General features: G+C 37.9%; 1 protein-coding gene across 16 annotated transcripts in view; it reads right to left on the bottom strand.

Moving 5' to 3' along the window:
- Positions 1–19,294, bottom strand: part of akap9 (A kinase (PRKA) anchor protein 9) — a 76,183-nt gene that overhangs the window by 45,441 nt on the left and 11,448 nt on the right. For 13 of the 16 annotated variants that reach the window (XM_007564907.2, XM_007564921.2, XM_007564922.2 and 10 more), the window contains exons 3-15: positions 16,924–16,968; positions 16,551–16,613; positions 15,107–15,256; positions 13,737–13,892; positions 13,242–13,439; positions 10,517–13,159; positions 7,201–7,266; positions 4,869–4,992; positions 4,695–4,759; positions 4,486–4,606; positions 4,295–4,392; positions 3,872–3,977; positions 1,901–2,132 (exon numbers count right to left, since the gene is read on the bottom strand). In XM_007564907.2, coding sequence (XP_007564969.1) covers positions 1,901–2,132; positions 3,872–3,977; positions 4,295–4,392; positions 4,486–4,606; positions 4,695–4,759; positions 4,869–4,992; positions 7,201–7,266; positions 10,517–13,159; positions 13,242–13,439; positions 13,737–13,892; positions 15,107–15,256; positions 16,551–16,613; positions 16,924–16,968 — 4,067 coding nt within the window. The remainder of the gene's footprint in view (positions 1–1,900; positions 2,133–3,871; positions 3,978–4,294; positions 4,393–4,485; positions 4,607–4,694; positions 4,760–4,868; positions 4,993–7,200; positions 7,267–10,516; positions 13,160–13,241; positions 13,440–13,736; positions 13,893–15,106; positions 15,257–16,550; positions 16,614–16,923; positions 16,969–19,294) is intronic. The other 3 variants (XM_016677915.1, XM_016677921.1, XM_016677923.1) reach the window with 3 other exon arrangements.

Raw genomic sequence — 19,294 nt, 5'->3', positions numbered from 1 at the left:
AACTACAAAAGTTTACAAGGCCAATATTTATGCTATTGTTAGAATTTAAAACTGAACCTCCACAAACCATAAACTGAATGAAAGAATGGAAATAATGAGAAATCAAGTATTTATACGAAACTATTGTGAATTCATCTCTACTGAGCAGGTTTGAATAGTAGATTATAAGACAAAAACTTAAAACTCCAGTTTTATGTATTACTTTAGTGATGCATTATGAGAGTCCGATAAAAGAAAATACTTAATATTTTATAGTTATAAAATCAAACAGTGGAGGGCAGCAGGGAATCGCAGTAGGACAGTAAATTCTGTGACGAGGTGAACAACCTGTGGATCTTAATCATATTTATTACAAATTAAGAAGAAATAATAGTTTTGAATCCAGAGCCAAAGGGAAAAGCTAGTTTAGCAGTTAATCTGTTTTTATGCACCATGTGTTTAGTATTCATAAAATTATCCCAACAGAATGGTGGTAATAATTTACCGCCATTGAAAGAAACCAGGAATGTTTCTATGATGTTTTCTATGCGATTAGGTTATAGTGGGAACCTTATGGTTTATTTGTATTATTATATGAAAACAAACTGCTCAAGAGGAATTTGTTTGTTATAAAAAGTTGAAATAAATTATTTCGGGTTCAAAAATTTCACAATAAAATACTATATAGTCTAGCATTAGGAAACTTTATGAGAAATGGGCAAAACATTTAAGCCTAATATTTCTTTATGGTTTGTTTCAAAGAAACCCAACTTTCTTACCATCTTTAAAAATTACAAGTAAGAGACGACTCGAGACTTCAGAAAATAACTGTTTAAATAAACAGTATGTCATTTCTTTCAGATAAACAAGCAACTCAAATGTTTAGACAAGCAACTTTTACCTTTCTTTCTTGTCAGTTTAAAATTAATGACAAAAAAATGGAGACAATAAATAGAGAACGTTTAAAACTGCAGTGGGGATTCTTGGGAGTTTTTTGGCAATTTTTCAAAACTCGTTTGTCTCTGCAAATAAGATAAATTAACATTTTTACTCCGAGTGTTTTCTTTTTAGAATCCGATCTGTAAGACCCTTTATGTTTTTTGTCAGGTTAAAACTTCCTGTGTGTTGTATTTAAGTTCTGGTGCAGGCTTCTGCCATCTTAGCTGAGACAAATTTATAAATGAGACGCACATAAAAACAATATGAGCACATTTTTTGGGGGGCAGAAAAATCTTTAAATTAGATTTAAACAGTGTTCAAATAAAATCTGCACCAAAACCGCTCTGACGACTAAAAACCTTTATAATATACTTTGTCCTCCACCGGCAGGCTCAGCTTTTATAAGCAGGTATCCATTCATTTGTGCATTCCTGCTTATAAAAGCTGAAATCTGTCAACTATTTTATTTATTTATTTTTTACTTTAACTTGTCATCTTTTTCTCACTTTTTTAACACTTTCAACCTGGATCACGAAGTTATCTGAAGAGGTCTGAGAGGCTTTTTTAGATGTTTGTGTATAAATAAAAGCTGCACTGCTGAATGTAGTTGGACTCTTGACCTGCATTTGATAGGTCAGATACCTTTCTGTTGCAGAAGCATCTGTTTGAAGTTGGGATCTCAATCCTTTTACAGTTCCCTAAATGTCACCAATCAATCAAGCTCAACCTTTAAAAGCAGCTCCCAAAATGAGGTAGTAAAAGCTATAAAAACGTAACCCGAGACTGTAGATTTTTATAAAATACTTACTGATTTTTAAAATTCATTTTAGAGACATTTAGCAACTAAAATAAAAATTGAAACATGAGATTGGATTTAAAAATGCACCAACTTTTAGAACATGAGCTAATCTACCAAACTAAGATTTGTAGAATATGTGTCTGTGGGCAATAAATAGGAGACTGAATGTTTTTGTTTGATCACCTGTAGTAAGTCTGGGCTCCTGTGGCTTCCTGCAGTCGCTGCTGCAACACAAACAGCTCTGTGGCGTAGCGCTCCTCCGTGTCTGCGGCCTGCTGCTGGTAGTGAGCCCTGAGGCGCTCCATTTCCTGTCGGTGGCTCTCCTCCAGCCGGAGCTGCTTCACCTGAGCCTCGGCCTTCAGCCTCTGGAGCTCCACTGATGTCGGGTCCGATTCCCCGGCCTGCTCCCCCAGATCTAATAACGTAGAAATAAAACTGTGGCTTTTACACAGCTAAAGGAATACAGATTAGGTGTAAAAAAAATTATTAATAAGAAATAAAAAGGAAAATGAAGTAAAGTAGTATATAAATAGAGAAAATAAGAAGCAGCATTTGAAATTTGCTAATTGTAAACAGAGAATCTCTGGTGCAAAATGAACTAGAGAACAGTGATTTTAAAAAACACAATACCTAGAAGAAGCTCAAGGTCTGCAGCACTTGAAACAATGAATTAAGGAATTGAGGTTTTTATTTTTGTTTTGTTTTTTACAGCAAGCAAACAAAAATAAAACTGAGAGAATGGCACCTTTGTGTTTGTTTCCTGCTGCACTGAGCTGAAAGACTGAGTTTCTGGTCAATGGTAAATCTAACTGGATCATTGCTGTAATAGTGGCTGAATTTATATCCACTCTGCATTAGATTAAGAGCTCAGAGATTTGATTTAAACTGTAAAATTAACTAAATTTAAAAAATCAATGTTAAATTTCAAAAGCAAAAATTAGACAGTATTGAGATGCTGTCAGACAAACTTGTTAATTACCAATAAAAAAAGTTTCCAATTATTACGGTTTATGCAGGTTTCACCAACTCAAATTTAAAACTTTTAAAGACCTTTTTAAGACAATTATGTATAGAATTTAAGACCCATAGCTCCACAGAAATGTATGAATGTCGCCAGCCAAATAGCAATAAATTGGAACTTACCCATGATGGACGCAAATAGGAGGCTAGCTAGCTAGCTAGCACCGGTATATTAGCAGCTAGTCAAACATTATTTCCGTATAATTATAAATGTATATTATATATGCATATATAAATACTTTAAATTATTATTTAGGTGTATAAATAATGGCCATGACACCTAGTTAGCGCAAGTCTCAACCGTCTTGAGTTGAGACAATGAAGAAGTCTGAGGGCGACTCAAACTTTTGCCTGACAGAAAAGTGACGCAAAAAAACAAAAAACAAAACAAAACAACAAAATTAAAAAGTTATGTGAAGACAAAATTTTTAGGACGTGGGAATTATACAGGCCACCTAACTTTAAAAAAATAATAATTTAAGGCATTTTAAGTGTTTTCTCTTTGTAATAATGAATTTAACACTTACTGTATATTACAAAACCATCGGACTATTAAAAATCTCCCATGAGTTAGTCCACAGATAGACTTTGAAAATGATATTTCCTCACCCAAAGTCTTTTACAGAAGTATGGGTTAATTGAACATTTCTTATTTAATTAATATGCCAATAAGCCCTAATTAGTTTTGCTTTGAAATAATTGAGGATTCTAACACACAGGGCAATCAAGCAAAAAATATACGATTATCCAGGCCAATGAATCAAATGGGAAGTGTTCTTACTATAATGTAGAAAACTGCGGAAAAGTCCATTAGATAGTTTAACAATAATTAAAAAAATATCTGGATTTGTAGGTCAGGAAACATTCAATCAGTTACAATGAACCAAACTAATAACTGTGTTTGAATGCAGTAGCAGCACACATTAACATTTATATCCTACACCCCAATACACATCCAATATACAAATAAATGTGCATAATAAACAATCCAAACACTTAAAAACATGACTAGAGTTGATGAGCTCTGTTTCTTCAGGCTAAGAGCCACATAAAACACAATTTTGCTAAACACAAATGCAAATGGTAAGATGAGAAAATGTGTGGCAGCAGCTTTGGAGAGGTGATCAGATTTACCTCTGCTTGTAGGAAGATTTATTGTGGCAAGCTGTGCATTGAGGTCAGACATCTGCTTCTCACTGTTGATCTTCAGTTCATCATAGGCCACCTGCAGCTCACTTATCTAGGAGATTAGATTGAGTTTTTCTGTTAAGCTAGTGCTCTGCTACTAAAAAAAGTGTCCACTTTGCTGAAACAGTTAACACAGACTCTAAATAAATTATAATTTATCCAAAAAAAACAAAACAAAAAGATTTAGCAGTTCTAGGTTAAAAAATGCTTATAATTTTACTGTAAAATGGAAATGATTTTCTTATAGGTGCAATACCAAAACAGAATCTGCCTGTTTGGTGAATTTGAAACATGTGAACGAATACAGTAAGTAATTACACCCATGTGGTGTAAAACTTTAAGGCAGTGTAAGAATCTGTGCATTTTTACCTTATTTACATCAGATCTCAGCAGATCTTGAAGCTGAGAGAGACGATCGTGCTCATGCTTAATTTTCTCCCTCAGCTGCCAAAGATTGGTGTATAACTCTAGAATAAAAGGTTAAAATAAAGAAAAATATTAGAGAGAACATAGATGAAAAACATACAGATTACTGTTGTAATTCTATAAAGAGTGTGTACCTCTAGCCTCCTGAACAATGGAGGTGGATTCACTAGTTGTTGGTCTTTCCTCTGAAATAAGCGACAGGTCTGCTGTGTTGACACTCTCCAAAAACTCTTTACCAAAAATCTTCTGGAAAGACTGAAAACAGTCCACAGACAGCACTCAGGGTTAATGAAAATGTGGGAACACATGCAAATTAAAAACTGGTGTCTCAGTTTAAAATTACCAGAATTATCTCACTGCATTCTTCTGACACAGCTTCTATCATGTGTTTGGATTTTTTTCTGCCACCTGAGAAAGCACAGACACTTCAGACAACCGCAGATGTACTACAAGCACAAATAAATGTAAGACATGCTGCCTGCAGCTCGATAGCATTTTGTAGCAGAAACAGGTTTACCCGAGCCGCTTTGCTCTCTGAGGTCCAGAGAGGCGTCCGTCTCTTCCTGCAGCAGCTCCAGCTGAGCGGCGTGAATCTGAGACAGGCTGATGCGCTGCGCCTCCATCTGCAGCCTGCACTCCTCCTTCACACACAAAGAAGAAAACATATTAAAACAGACTAATTATCAGTTAAATAAATCCAACTGCAACCACAGAAATTTAATTATTTACTCCAGTGGTGTCAAAACGTTTTGTCACATGGGCCAAAATCGTCAAGTCAAAAGCAGTCGCCGGCCAAAAACGACAAAAAAGTTTTTTTTGTTTTTTTTACTGTTCAATAATAAACTAAGCATGCAGTAATTCTAATTAAATAAGTAGTGAAGTCAGCATTTGTGTAGGAAAAGGAAGTTTAAACTAAAAGACTTTCTCATGTTACAAAAAGAAAGATATCTGGTTTACAAATATTTTTGGGTTCGGATAAAAAAAAATTAAAGAAAAACATTTTACCTATTCTCAGGAATAAGAACAGGATTTGGGTCACTCGCTTTTAAAAATGCTTATATGTATCAAGCAAAGGTTAAAAAAATTAAATAAAACCAGATTTGAGTTCTCTAAAGTCTGTTTCTAAGTCAAAGTCAGTTGATAAATGTGATCATATTTAAAATGAAACTAAAGAGAAAGTAAAAAACATGGTTGTTAAAAGAATTACTTTGTGTTGCACTTTGGAGAAAGTAATAGTTTGGTCTAATTAAAGAAAATAAAATCTTTCTGCATCAACTACCTATTGTTGCCCTCAGAATCAGTCAAGGGGCTGCAAATGGCCCCCCAAGCCGCAGTTTGGACACCCTTTATATTTAGTCTATTATTACACATAAAAACAGCCAGCAAATGACAGTTATAAGATAATCAAATGTAACCATGAATTAAATTTTGTAGCATCCATTTTCTCATGAAAAGAAAATAAAAGATTAAAATCCTAATCCCAACAATCTCATTTCTGAAGCAGAAACGTGGCTCGGAACCATCTGCGCTCAGGATGAGAGCTCTGTTCTTATCACTTCAGGACGAGAACAACAAAAAGCTCCTTAACATAATGATGCATAATGCATCAGCACAAATTTGTGATTCTGTAACCTTCTGATATTACGAGCTTTAAAGTGCACTCTACATCTTAATTAGGCCGTACTTTAAAACGCGGTGTTATGATACGGTCACTCCATCCGACGGTGTGGAGGAGAGAGCCCGTTTCCTGACAAGCATCTCAGATGTTGGTGATTAAACAAAGCATGCAGATGAGAGAAGGTCAGCGGAGAACAAACAGGTGGATGACTGTTGTGCGGCGACCCTTTGCCGCTACACGCAACCACTACTAAAAGCAGATCAACCCTACAAATAAATGCAAATTATTTTAAAAAATGGGCTTTCAGTAAGTCTACCTTGTCTTTCTAACTTTTTATTCATTACATTTGACCATGTGTTAAATTGCTGACAATTGCACTTTTAAACTGTTCTTCTGTTTCTGCTACACTTGAAATTTTAAGCTCATGCAACAGGTTTTACAATCAGACAAAGATAACCTGAGCAGTTTGAGGGAAAAATAATTCTAATATTTACTTTATCAGACAATTAAAAAAAGCTATCCAAGCTCTGGAATGTTTTTAGGTATAATTTAAGGGTTGTGTTACAACATCTCAAATTGATTTCAGACCAGATTTGACTAGGCCAATCAAAAAACACAAGGGTGCTGGAGGTACAGGTCACAAACTGATAGTCAGATCTTCTTCTTCAGGATTTTTTCCATCTAGATAATGAAGCACATACAGCTGAAGTTGTTAAAGTGAGCTTATTTAAATGTTTATTTTGTCTTCTTTACTGATTAAACAGTGAGGAAATCACTCTAACTTTGGCAGCAGCCTCGGGGAAAAATCATCTTCTGCTTCACCCTGTTTTAAGGGGTTGTGTCGAACCAGTGACTTCATGACATTTCACTCTTTCTTCCCTTTCCTCACAGGACTGCTCCACGCTTTTACACTTCTCCCCTCTAATTCTTTGGCTCCTTTGATGCCGCTGCAATTAAACTGATGTTTGTCGACTTGCAGAACACAAAGCTCTGCAATTAAATTCTCCCTTTTGCACTCAAATGAAAATTCTGTGGACTGTGCTCATGGCCCTGCATGACAATTTCAGGAGCATCAACAGAGCAGAAAAATATCTGCTTTTTGTAAGAGCGCAGCTTGAAGCATCCCTTACAGTAGAGCCCCTCTCCATCTATCAACCTTTACTGTGAGCTGAATGATGCATCAAAGCAACTTCAAGACAAAGAGCAGGATGTGAGCATAAGTGACATTTACATGCTCAGAGGTCTCTTCTTCCTCTTCAGCACACTCCGTGTGACAGCCCATCCCCTGTCCGCTCACCTGTATGAGCAAGCAGAATATAAAAGACATTTTTAATACAAAGTGAGAAAAAACCTTAAATATACAGCACCTTCCAAAGTATTCATCACCATTGAACTTTTTCACATCCCTCTCCGTTTTAATGCATTTTAATGGGATTTAATATGACAGGCCAATAAAAAACACCTCATAATGAAAAATGAAAGATGCATTTTACATGGTTTTCTTTTGTTTAACAAATAAAAATCTAAAAAGGGAGGTGTACATTTGCATTCAGTCATCGATCTGAGTCACTGCTTTGCCGCAACTACAGCTGAGAATCTTTTAGGATATTTATCTCCATCAGCTTCACACAACTGAGGACGTAATTTGGCTTTGAATTAAATTCAGTTTCCAAATTACTTAGTTTATCCCAAAGGGGTAATTAAATTTTGTTGTAACGCAAATCATTCCAGTGTCTTCAAATTAGCCGTTGACAGTAGCAGTCAGTCTTGCAACAAATCTAAATAGGCCTCTGACTGAAGCTTGTTGCTGTATGACAGTCATAACATGCCAACAGCTAGAAATGGATTCTGCAGTTAACATGTCCTGGATGACACCTTATTGGCAAGAACCCCTTTTGCTTTTGCCAATTCTTCTGTGCAAATCTGCATTTCATATTCATTCTTAATCAGATATATGTCTTGACTTTGAGTAGGCCTTTCAAACACTTGAATATGCTTTGATCTAAACCAAGATAAGAGGATTATTAACATTCATAAACTGTTATGGACGTTCCTCTATCTCTTCCTCTTTTTTATACGTATGTATAATTAGAAACATATCAATGTTTCTAATGAACAAGGTAGTCTAAACACTGGTGACCATGGAGACAGTGTCGCACCGTCATGTAGCCTAGCATGCACGGAAAAATCTGGTTAGCATCTCGTCTTCTGTACGTTTTTAATGCTGCTCCGGTGTAAAGGGAAACGTTTGACATAGTGATATAAATCAGGTGGTGTGAATTCAGGCAAAGTCGGTAATTTGATCAACACATCAGCAGGGAGGATGTATGGCTCATTTTCTAAGCTAGCTGTTTACAACTTTTATAAATATCGCCGTCTATGAGCCCCAATTAGGTGTGTTTACATTCACAGACAAATTAGCTCGACTCGCACATGTAGAAACCGTGAATAAACTGGCAACAACAACGTTGGAAAACAATTTCAGATGCTCTGCCGATTCTCACTTCCGACGTCCGTCATGGCGAAAGTGTCAGTGACTTAGTTGCAAAAGGTCACTAGGTGGACTTCCATGTCTTTGTGGGTTTGCTTTGGTGCTATACTTTAACATCTCACACTGTGTGAGATCTTAAAGCTTCTGAAATTATTTTGTAACCTAACACTGCTTTAAATTTCTCCACAGCTTTACCTCTTATGTGTTCACTGTGTTCCTTTGTTTGTATTCATGATGCCGATTATTTTCTAATGTTCTTCCATAAATCTCTGAGCCCTTCACAGAACTGAATTTTTACTGAGATTTTATTACCCACAGTCGGACTTTTTGCTAATTAAAAAAAAACAAAAACAAAACTATCACAATGTTAGATTCAATTTATTGTAATTTCACAGTAAACTACAACAAAATTAGTAGCACAGCTTATATTTAGAATTATTTATTAGTGTTTGTTTAAAATATCTAAAATACTGTAAAACTTTCCTCTTATCTTCAGTTTTCACTTCATACAGTTGTTGTTTTATTTATTTTTAAGCAGTTATGAGGCACAGTGGCTGCTGTGCCAGTTACTCAACTAGTTGTTGCTAGGTAACCAAAGAATGAGTGAGTTGCTAGGTAACCAAAGAACAAGCAGTCAGTTGATTTCACCAATCTTGCTGGAAGAGAAGTTTAGTGGCCAAGTCTGTCCTCTGCTTACATCTCCCAGAATCCTATGCGGTTCTGGATCGGAGTTCAGTGAAATTATTGATAATTCTATTGGACGTTTTATCTACTGAAATTGATCACACGTCTATCACAGTGTATGTTGTTATTGATCGATTACCCAGCCCTACACTTGAAGGTAATTTGTTGAGCTAAATTTTATTTAAGGGGAATTAGAGTATTGGAGACTTAATAGAAATAGTCAACACATGCTTCAGATTTGTAAAAAAAAAAAAAACTACACAATTATCCATCCATTTATGTTGGTCCGTCCCATTAAATCCCAGTGAAATACATGAAAGTTTTCAGTTGCAACGTGAAAAAATGTGAAAAAGTTTAAGGTGCGTAAATATTTTAGAAAGGCACCGTCTCCTCAGCAAGAAATTCAGACAAAACAAGACAATGATGGACAGAATAAAATGCACCATTATGGATCACTTCCTGAGACGGAGCAGACATTAACTACCTTCATTAAAATTCCTCTTTAACCCATTAAGGATCAAAACTAGAACTAGTTTTAAAGCAATTATGAATTATCATTTTAAAGACTTTTTAATGGCATCCAAAAACAAAGCAGCTTTTGGGCATGAAAGTTATATCCAGCTCGGGGACGGTTTTTTCCATCCCAGGAGGTGACTAAAGCATCACGAAGCACAGATGCGAGATGGCAGACAAACATTGTACAAAATCTTTTGCTTTGTGTGTGTGTTTGTGGCACAGCTGGAGGTGACACGGACAGAAAGTGACTGGGTTAAAATGGCTTCTCACCTCAAACCCTTCACTCCCTGCAGGATGGAAAGAAACTAGAATGTACACATTTCTACACAATGGCAAATTCAAAGCTATAAGCAGACTTGTTTATCTGTTCTCAGCTGTTATCGAGTTAAATGGTGAGCAGCAAGAACAAGCCGAGCAAAAAATAAATAAATAAAAGAAACAGTACAGAGGTCTTTTTCATGTCGAGTCCTCACATGAATTTTACATGCAGGCTGTCGTGTACGCAGCTTTTCTGGCTGCAGAAATGTAAAAAATGCATCTTTGAAGGCAGCAGTCTTGCTAAACACTGCCTTTCAAAGCAAGCCTTCAGACTCTAAGGCAATTTACAATCAACACTGTTGCTCACTAGAGAGGAAATCTGTCAGAGCTGAACCGCTCCAGTCATATTCTCCTCATGAAAAGAGAAAGAACATTTAAAAAAATCAACACCTTGTTTGGCCTTGAATCCACTCTTTAGACATCTAAAAAAAAAAAACTCTAAACTAAATGAATTCAAAGTGGCGTGATTTCCACGGATGCTTCATTTGTTCAGACTTCAAAGAGGAAAAGAAAAGAGCAGAAACATGTGAGTGCTCACCGCTTTGTTGATGTAGCCTCTGCCTCCGTCTCCCTGGTACCCGGCGGCGGAGTCCTCCTTACCGGCGCTCTCCGGTGAACATGACATAACTCGGCTCTGCGTCTGAGGCAGCATCTCCTCCTCTGCAGCACTTTTCGCTCGCTCTTCCTCCTCCCTCTGTCGCTCCTCTGAAGCCGCTGAGCCGGCTCTGCTGCGCTCCTGCTTCGACCTCTGCCGCCTTTTGCGCCTGCTTGACCCTGAGGACGCCGGCTTGTGCGGGGAGGATCGTCCCTCAACAGGTCCCTCCCCAGAGGAGTGCGCCGCCGCCGGAGACGGAGTGTGCGAGAGCCTGTGGAGCTCCAGAGTGCGCAGAGCGCCGTCTCTCTCTGCTTCGGCTGCACCTAAACGAGCCGTCAGAGCTTTGATCTCCTGCTGTAGCGACTGAATCTGAAGGCGATGATCCTCTGAAGGAGAAACCGCCTCAACAGTTTGCTCTTCCTTCTGAAGGAGTTTTTTCTGCTTGCTGCTAATCTCCTGTGCTTTCTCCAGTTCCTTTAAGAGGCTTTCATTTTTGGCGATGACCTCTGAATTTTTCTGCCTGGCTTTGATCAAATCTTCATCCAGCTGCCTGATTCGGGTCTCAGTAACCATCAGTCGCTCTGTAACTTCAGAGAGCCGATCAGCTTGGCTCTTCTTCTCTTTCAAAGTAACATTAAGCTTCTCCATCAGATCGCGCTCCATTTTCACGTTGCCGCTCCGCTCCTCCAGCTCTCGGATGTCTGACTGAAGGCGTGCGATCTTCGCCTCAAATTCGAGTGTCTCCCTGAGCGTCCTCTCCTCCAGCTGCGTCTTCGCCTCTGCCAGGCTCGCGTACTCTTCCTTGAGCTCCTGGAAGTTCACCTCGAAGTTCTTCTCTGCAAAAGAGAAAGTGCTCTTCTGCTTCTCGATGTCCTCGCGAAGCTCGTCTACCCGTCGCTGGAACTGATCGTTCTGTGCCGTTAGCATCTCTATCTTGTCTCTTAAAGCGCTATTAGACTGAAACAACGTCTCCTTCTCCTCCTCGTGCTCCTGTAGTTTCTGTTCTTTTTCCTTTTTCTGGTTTTCCAGAACCTCCGTCTGTTTCAGTAACAACTGGATTTGATTTTGCATCCTCACTCGATCTTGGGCACCTTTTCGAAGTTCCTTGAGTTCAACCTGAAGCTCCTGGAGCTGCAGAACTAGCTCCTCCGTTTTGGAGCTTTGCAAAGCCAGCTTCAGATCTTCCTCCAGCCCGTGAATCTTTCGCAGAAGGTCGTTCCTCTCTGCAGCGTAACTCGTCTTCTCTTTCTGTAACAAATCCAACTGCTGAGTGTGACCGACACGCAACTCATCCAAAGCCTTCTCGTGCCGGACGGCGGCTTCGTTGAGCAGGTTCTCCGCATTCAGGAAGCTCTCTCGTTGCAGGTCCTCTCGGAGGTTCGTCAGCTCTTCCTCGTGGCTGAACAGGAGTTGCGTCCGTAGGCGCTCCAGCTCCGCTTCCTGCGACTCCGCCATCCGGTCCAGGACGGCGTCTTTCTCCCGTTCGAGCATCTCCAGCTTGATCTTGTAGTTGGTGATTTCGGACTCGTGTTTGGTTTCTGCTTCCACGGCGGCTTCCTGAGCAGCTGACAGCTCGTCCCTCAGAGCCTGGATGATCTCCTGGAGCTGCTGGGAAGTTTCCTGAGACGCTAGCCTGGTGGAGACCTGCTCCACGTGATGCCTAGCAGCATTTAGATCACCAACAAGACTCTCAACCTTGGACTGCAACTTCGACTTCTCTTGTGCGACTTGACTCAGCTCCCATCTGGTTTCATCGTACGTCGCTTTTAGAAGCTCGATCTCAGTCTGATGTTGCTCAGTCATCTGCTGCATTCTGGCTGCATGCTGCAAGTTGAGCTCCTGCTTCATCTGGACAATCTGCTGTCCGTACATTTCATCCAGTTCTGCCCTGAGAAGTTCCAGCTTCCTGGCGGTCTCTTCCTGCGTTTTTTGAAACGTGTCGCTCTCCGACATGCTCCCCTGGTGGCAGAGTTTCTGCAGACCTTCTACTGTTCCCATGAGCTGCATGATTTCACTGGATGACATCCGTTCTCTATGTCTGGAGTTTGCGAGTTCTCCTTTGCAGCTTTCTAACTCCTTTTGTTCCTTCTCTAGCTCCAGTTTGTAACTCTCCATTTCACTTTTGCAGGTTATTAATTCAGATTTTGTGCTTCCTAACTCAGTCAGGCACTTTTCAAGCTCAGATTCCTTTAAAGCGACTTGCAGCCGAAGCTCGTGCAGGTGTTTTTCGGAGTTTTCCAGCTCGTCTTTCAACCGGATAAGATCAGAGTCGCGTTCAGAAATGACCTTCTCCTTCTCTGCAATAATTGTGTCTTTTTCATCAGAGTCCTGAATGATTTTCTCATCTCTAGTCCTTCCTGCATGAACGACTTCCTGCCTGAGCAGCATCAATGCCTGCTCGTGTTCTTTGATTGTTGCACCTTGTTGTAAAATTAACTGATTTTTATCTTCTATTGTTTGTGCAAAGTCTTCCTCCGCTTGTCTTTGCGACTGCTCCCGACTCAGAATAACCTTGTCTTGCTCGGCGATCAGCAGCTCCTTTTCCTTTATCCTTTCTAAGAACGATTCCTCCGATCTTCTCCCTGACTGAAGAGACATTCGGGTTCAGACTCACACACAAGCTAGTCGCTGTCAAGCTAGTCGGCGTTAAGAGTATGGCGGTCCTCACCAGCTCCACCTCACTGAGCTTCTGCTGGAGGTGGCTGATGAGCTGCACCTGCTTGCTGGCCGTCTCCTGCTGCCCTTTGACCTCCGCACTCATCTCCTCCAGCTGCTGCTGGTACTGAACAAGCTGCTGCCTGGCCTGCAGGAGATCTGCTGCGGTGCTGCTGTGGCTGGTGTTCCTCAGCGCTTCGCCGGCCTGCAGCTGATGTGCAGAAAACGGCATAAAAACTTTTATTACCAATTATTATGTTGGAAACAGAAAACCAATTCCTCCCAGTTCGCTTTAATGAAAGACATTTTGTGACATTTAAACATTAAATATTTATTGAAGGAGAAATCTAACGTTGTTTTACCCAACTTGGCAGAAATTTAAAAAGTTATTCCAACACTATTGCTTCTTCTTTTGTTTTTGAGAACACATTGTTATGCCATAGTGAAAGTAGAAAAAAAATTACATCTAATTAGAGAAATTAAAAACAAAAACAAAAGCATTTCCTACCTGTTGGAACTGGATCTGAAGTTTCTGGCTTTGCTCTGTCAGCGCCAGGAACTCTTTTGTGATTTCGTCCTTCTCCTCGCGAGCCTGCTGCAGGTTGGACGTGAGCTGGGTGATGATCCCGTCCCGCTGCTTCAGAGCAGCTTCAAAGTCCTGCAGCTGCACATTCAGAGTGGGTTTAATGCAAGTCATCATGGCAATTACAAAGACCACAAGAAAAAAAAAGGATCAATTTAATAAAACAATAAGAAAGAGTTACTGTTTCTTACTGGCACAGTTCTTTACTGTAAACAGAACTGATTCTTTTTTTTAAGCAAAAAGAATCAGCCAAATTCTGATTCAAACCCATTATACTGTTTTGTTACATTATAATTAGGGCTGCAACTCATAATTATTTTAGTCATCAATTGTTCTGATTGTTAATCTAATAAAATGCTGGCATGTATTTTGCTGATTTTCTTTCTTCCACATGAGCAACTTGACAAAACATTGACTAGAAATAATACTAAGAGTTACCAGTTTAACGAATACATTAGCATTTCAGCAAATTACAAAAGAGCTACAATATGAAAACATACAGTACAAACTGTCACCAATTTCTCTCTTTCTGCTAATTGAAAAATAATTTAGAAAAAAAAATTAAAAAATCCCTTACTCAGCCTGGCATTTTGTCATTTCAAAATTTTCACAAGTTTTTCTGATGATAATTTGTCCCAGAAGTTGTTGCAATAAATGATAATATAGTTCTTCTTGGATAATTTTCAAGTAATATAGTGGTTATAGTCGCACAATAATGCAAGAATGCATTTTAAAGCATCAATAAACTTTAAATTCTCGTGAACATTGAACACTGGAAGTGGAAGACATTTTAAATAGCCAAAATAAATAAACAAAACAACAGAAAGTTGTCATAAAGTGAGTTATGAAGTCTCTCTAAACAAAATTGTCCTTCAAAAAGGGGCTGGTTAAAACCAAAGCACCAGACTGAAGAGTTTATCATCCAGTTTTTGGTAGAAAGAGATAATAGAGACAAGATTAGTCATCCAAATGGAAATTATTGAGTTTGTTTTAATTTATCATGCGACTGATTTAACGCTTAATGTGACAAGCCTTTCCTTTACCATTTACTCCCAGTGAAAATCCTTGTTTTTTTTGTTTTGTTTTTTAACAATTGCATAAACAAATGATGCAGCAAGAAGAAACAAAATGTGAAAGCCAAATAAAAACAAAACGAATGGAGATAATAATTTTGCATAATAATAATTCAAAGGAGCAGGTCAACATGCAGTCGACACCATTTACACGTAGCGTAGTCTTTCAAGCATTCAGGATAAAATGCTGTAAATCAAACCCAGAACAGCAGAAACATTTACCTGCTGCACACCATCGGCGCCGAACGCCGACCTCATTTCCTCCAGCTCTCGACTCAACTCCTCCAGAGCTTGATTCTTGGCTGCTAGCGCGTCCTCCATGTCCTGGACCGTCCGTCCCTCTGTCGGCTGCTGCAGGGCCTCCACCTCCTCCTGAGCAGAAACAATATCAGAACTTACACGGCTTTTAAAAGAGTCACTGAAAAAGGTTTAAAGACTAGAGAATTAACCAAGAACGTAGCCACAACCACACAGCAAAAGCAGTTTTGTTAGAAGAGCCCAAAGTTGGAGAGTAAGTATGGGTCATGTTTTCAGAGCTGGGTAGTAACTAGTTGCATTTGCTCAATTACATTTACCTGAGTAACTTTTTTGGAAAAAATTTTACTTTTGAGAGTACTTTTACAACTCTGTACTTTTACTTTTACTTAAGTAATTTTGTTATGAAGTATTTCTACTCTTACTTGCGTAAAATGTCTGGATTTTCTGCTGAATAAATAACAAACATGAGTTAACCAAAAATTTGCTTTTTATGTGGCCCTATAGATTCTAGACTAAACACCAAATGTGCTTAAATATTACGTTATCACTCAAATCAGTGCAGTTTTTATCTGTTATCAAATTATATCAATCAGTCCCTCCAGTTTCTTGCAAATTATTGTGGAAATTCACACAAAATCAACAAATTGCACTAATAATTGGGAGTTTATTGGAGATTTTCCTTAATTGTCAAAAACTTTCTTACTTGTACTAAACAGCTGCCTCAGCTTTAATTGATGTCAGATTATAGTCCGTTATGCATATAGCGAGTAATAAAAAGTCACATTTACAGACAAAAATAAGCGCAAATATTACTAATATTTCCAAATTAGTACCACAAACACTTAGATTTCTATAGCAAAAAGAAATCACAAAACAAATGTAAAATCATGGAGGGACTTTTCAATATGATTTAATTTTAAGAATGAATTGATATTTTAACAGTTTGTGAACGGATTTTATCAATACATTCTGGCACAACCTTTTAAGAGCATTCATGATCTTGATTTGGCCCAAAACGAAAATGATTTTGTCCTATTGTCTTTATAAATCCATCTGTCTCAGCAGTGGCTCTACGGAGAGCGGCTCCTTTTAGAAAACTTTCTGTTTTCTCTCCTCAAACCAGACGCTTCCTCCTCATCACTCCCTCATTATTTCCTCCAGCAGTTTTCACAGATAATTCACACTTCTGCAATGTCACGAAGCCCTTTTCCATTATGACCTTCTGGAGCATTTTGACTTTTTAAAAACAATGATATTTCTTCACCACCGACAGAACAGGACAGGACGGAAAATACTAAATGTGTAAAGAGTACACAGCAGACGTGGTTAGTGAGAATCTTGCAGAAGACGTTAAGCATTTGGTTTGCTAGCGAAGCCAAAGCAGAGCTGCTTGATCAGATTACTGTACCCAGATAAAATCCTGTGAAGGCATCATTAGGCTCTCTGTCATCTCATGGAGGCAGCCATTTACCTGTTAATTCATAATGTGCTGCGTTAAACACTAAGATCTGGGAGGCTGCAACACAAACGCCTGCATCATGTCAGGAAAACACCTTTGAGCAGCTTTGTTGGAGTTAAAAACAGTTTAATAAATGTTAATGTTACATAGCTGGAGATAATTTTAGTGAAGTGTTGAATTTAAAAACTAAAACTACAATGAAGGTTTTCGCTGTTGATTTAGACTTTCTAAAGGAAAGTTTTACTCATTTTAAAGCAGAGATAACCTGATATAATAAAAAAAAGTTAAATTCATATCACTTTTTTTGGAAACATTAACTCACTTCTGAGGAATAATCTTCCGCTGTGGTGGAAACTTCGCTTTCAGGCTGCAGGAGAAAAAACAAACATGCATCAAATAAAATAAAATAACAAAAGATTGAAAAATGAAGACCTATGTCAGGAATGAGACAAATTAATGAAATAGGCTGAGGCAAAAAGACAGCAGTGGCTGCTTTATTTTGGGGAATTTACATTACAAAACAAGGAAACTAAAGAAAATGCTATTTTACAAACCAAAACCATAAATTGCTTACCCCATCACTACTATTTGAAAAAGTAATTTATTTTAATAATTAATTTCAAAATGTGAACCCAGGTCAACAGTCTGATTAAACAAACCGTGATTTATTTAAAGCATTTCTTTCTGTTAATTTTGAGGCTTCCAGTTAATGAGAAACACAAATTTGATTTCTCCAGAAATTATTACTGAAATAAATAAAGAAAGAATTGTTAATCTGTTCACCTGTGCAGAAAAAAGTCAGAGACTCTCCAAAAGGAAGATAACTAACAAAAGATTACTGCCAAAGAAGCTGGTTATTCAAGGGTATTCAAGGAAAGTTGAGTGGAAGGTAAAAGTGCAGTGTAAAATATGTCTGCAAGACAATGTCGATATCAGGTGTGATATATGCCTGTTTTATTTTTTCCTCCGATTCTGATCTATGGAGCATTTTTGTCATTTGTGTCCACACTGTAAAACATTTGTCGTGTCTACTACTTTCTACTCTTTAAGTCAAATAAATTTAGAGTTTTAGATTTTGAATTTGAGTTTGTGAAAGATAAACTTAAAGCAGTAAGTTTTGTGAGGGAGGTTTTTTTCCTACATAATTATTTGGTTTAAATTGCAGCATTAAGTTAAAACTCACAATTCAAGATTAATGAACTTAAAAAACACAATGCTTAGACAACTTGACTCTTGCTGGCTAAATATTGCATCAGTATGAAAAATAACACACAAGAACTCTTGAAAAATATCAGAGAATTATTACTGGACTCTGATATAAATACTGTCCATACTGATAATATTTGCGTAATGTTCGAGTATAACTTCAGCCTCGAGAGAATTCTGAAATAAATGTTTAAATTGGTCTTATCTAATATTCTGAATTATTGGTTCTCTTTTGCTGTAAGCCATAATCATAAAAATTAATGGAAATAAAACACTTGAAATGTAATACTTTGTTTAATGAATCTATAAAAACACCCATGTTTCACTTTTCAAATAAATTACAGAAACGAATAGACTTTTCAATGATATGTGAAAATAATTCAGGACGCTGTCCTTGAGGTAAAACATAGTTACCTTGAAGTAGCTTTCAAAAGACTCATTTTGTTGCATTTTCCTTTTGTTGCTCAAGAGCAAAATGACGAGTTCGTTTAGAATATGTCTTCATTTGAATGACCTAGAGCAGAAAACTGCCCAAGGAAAAACTGGCTTCATTTACTTGTGATGCAGAACAGATCTCATTCAGGCAGCAGTAATTTATAATTTGCCCATAAAAATAATAAAAAAAATAAAAACCCAGAAGCTCTGTGTACATAATAATACACTCCATCAACCTTTAGATCTTCTGAAATCCACTGCAAGGCCATAGAAATCGGTCACACAGACTGACACATCCCAACAAGTTTAAAGGCAATTGTCTGTCTCCATGGCAGCCAAGTAGCTTTGTGGGTTCATGGAGAAGAGTGGCAACACAGGGCTGAGCAAAAGAGACGGAGAGGGCTTGAAAGACGGAACAAATTGTACAAGAGCTCTCAGCTCTGCATGTTTTTAAACCATTCTCTGATGAGATGTAATCAGTGGTAATTTATCCATCAGAAAATCCTGGATTAAATGTCTAGGTGCTGCTGTTTCAATCATCTTTTCTCTAAAGAAAGGTTGGAATGACTGTGCTGTATGTTGATTTAATGAATAGCAGGAGGTGGTTATGTAAAACCAGCAGAATGCATCAATACTGAGGTTGTGGTAAAGAAAATAATGGCATCCCACAAAAACCACAACCTTCTTTTATATCAGCACCATCTACATGCATTTAAACGTGAAAAAGACGTGCTTTAATGTGCTTTTTGATTCAGTTTTAGTTCCTAATGTGGCTGTTATGCAGAAAGGGCAAATAAAGAGACACAAAAAGTGAATTTATACCTATGAGAAAAACAAAACTGCTGCTTCCTCCTAAACAACCCGCCAACACATGTATGCTCATATTCATCCTATAGAGTTAGTTTGTTTTCCGCCCACATCTTTTGACCAAGCAGCCAAACAAACAACCTTAATATTTCTGTCATTTTCAGCCAAAGAAAAGGTTGGTTTACTACTAAATAAGAAAAAAAAATGGTGCATTCTACAGATTTTTTCTTTAACTTTTTCATACG

This window comes from Poecilia formosa, unplaced genomic scaffold (genome assembly GCF_000485575.1).
Source record: "Poecilia formosa unplaced genomic scaffold, Poecilia_formosa-5.1.2 Scaffold169, whole genome shotgun sequence".
NCBI lineage: Eukaryota > Metazoa > Chordata > Actinopteri > Cyprinodontiformes > Poeciliidae > Poecilia > Poecilia formosa.
The sequence above is the reverse complement of the archived record's forward strand: the minus strand, read 5'-3'. Positions and strand labels throughout refer to the sequence as shown.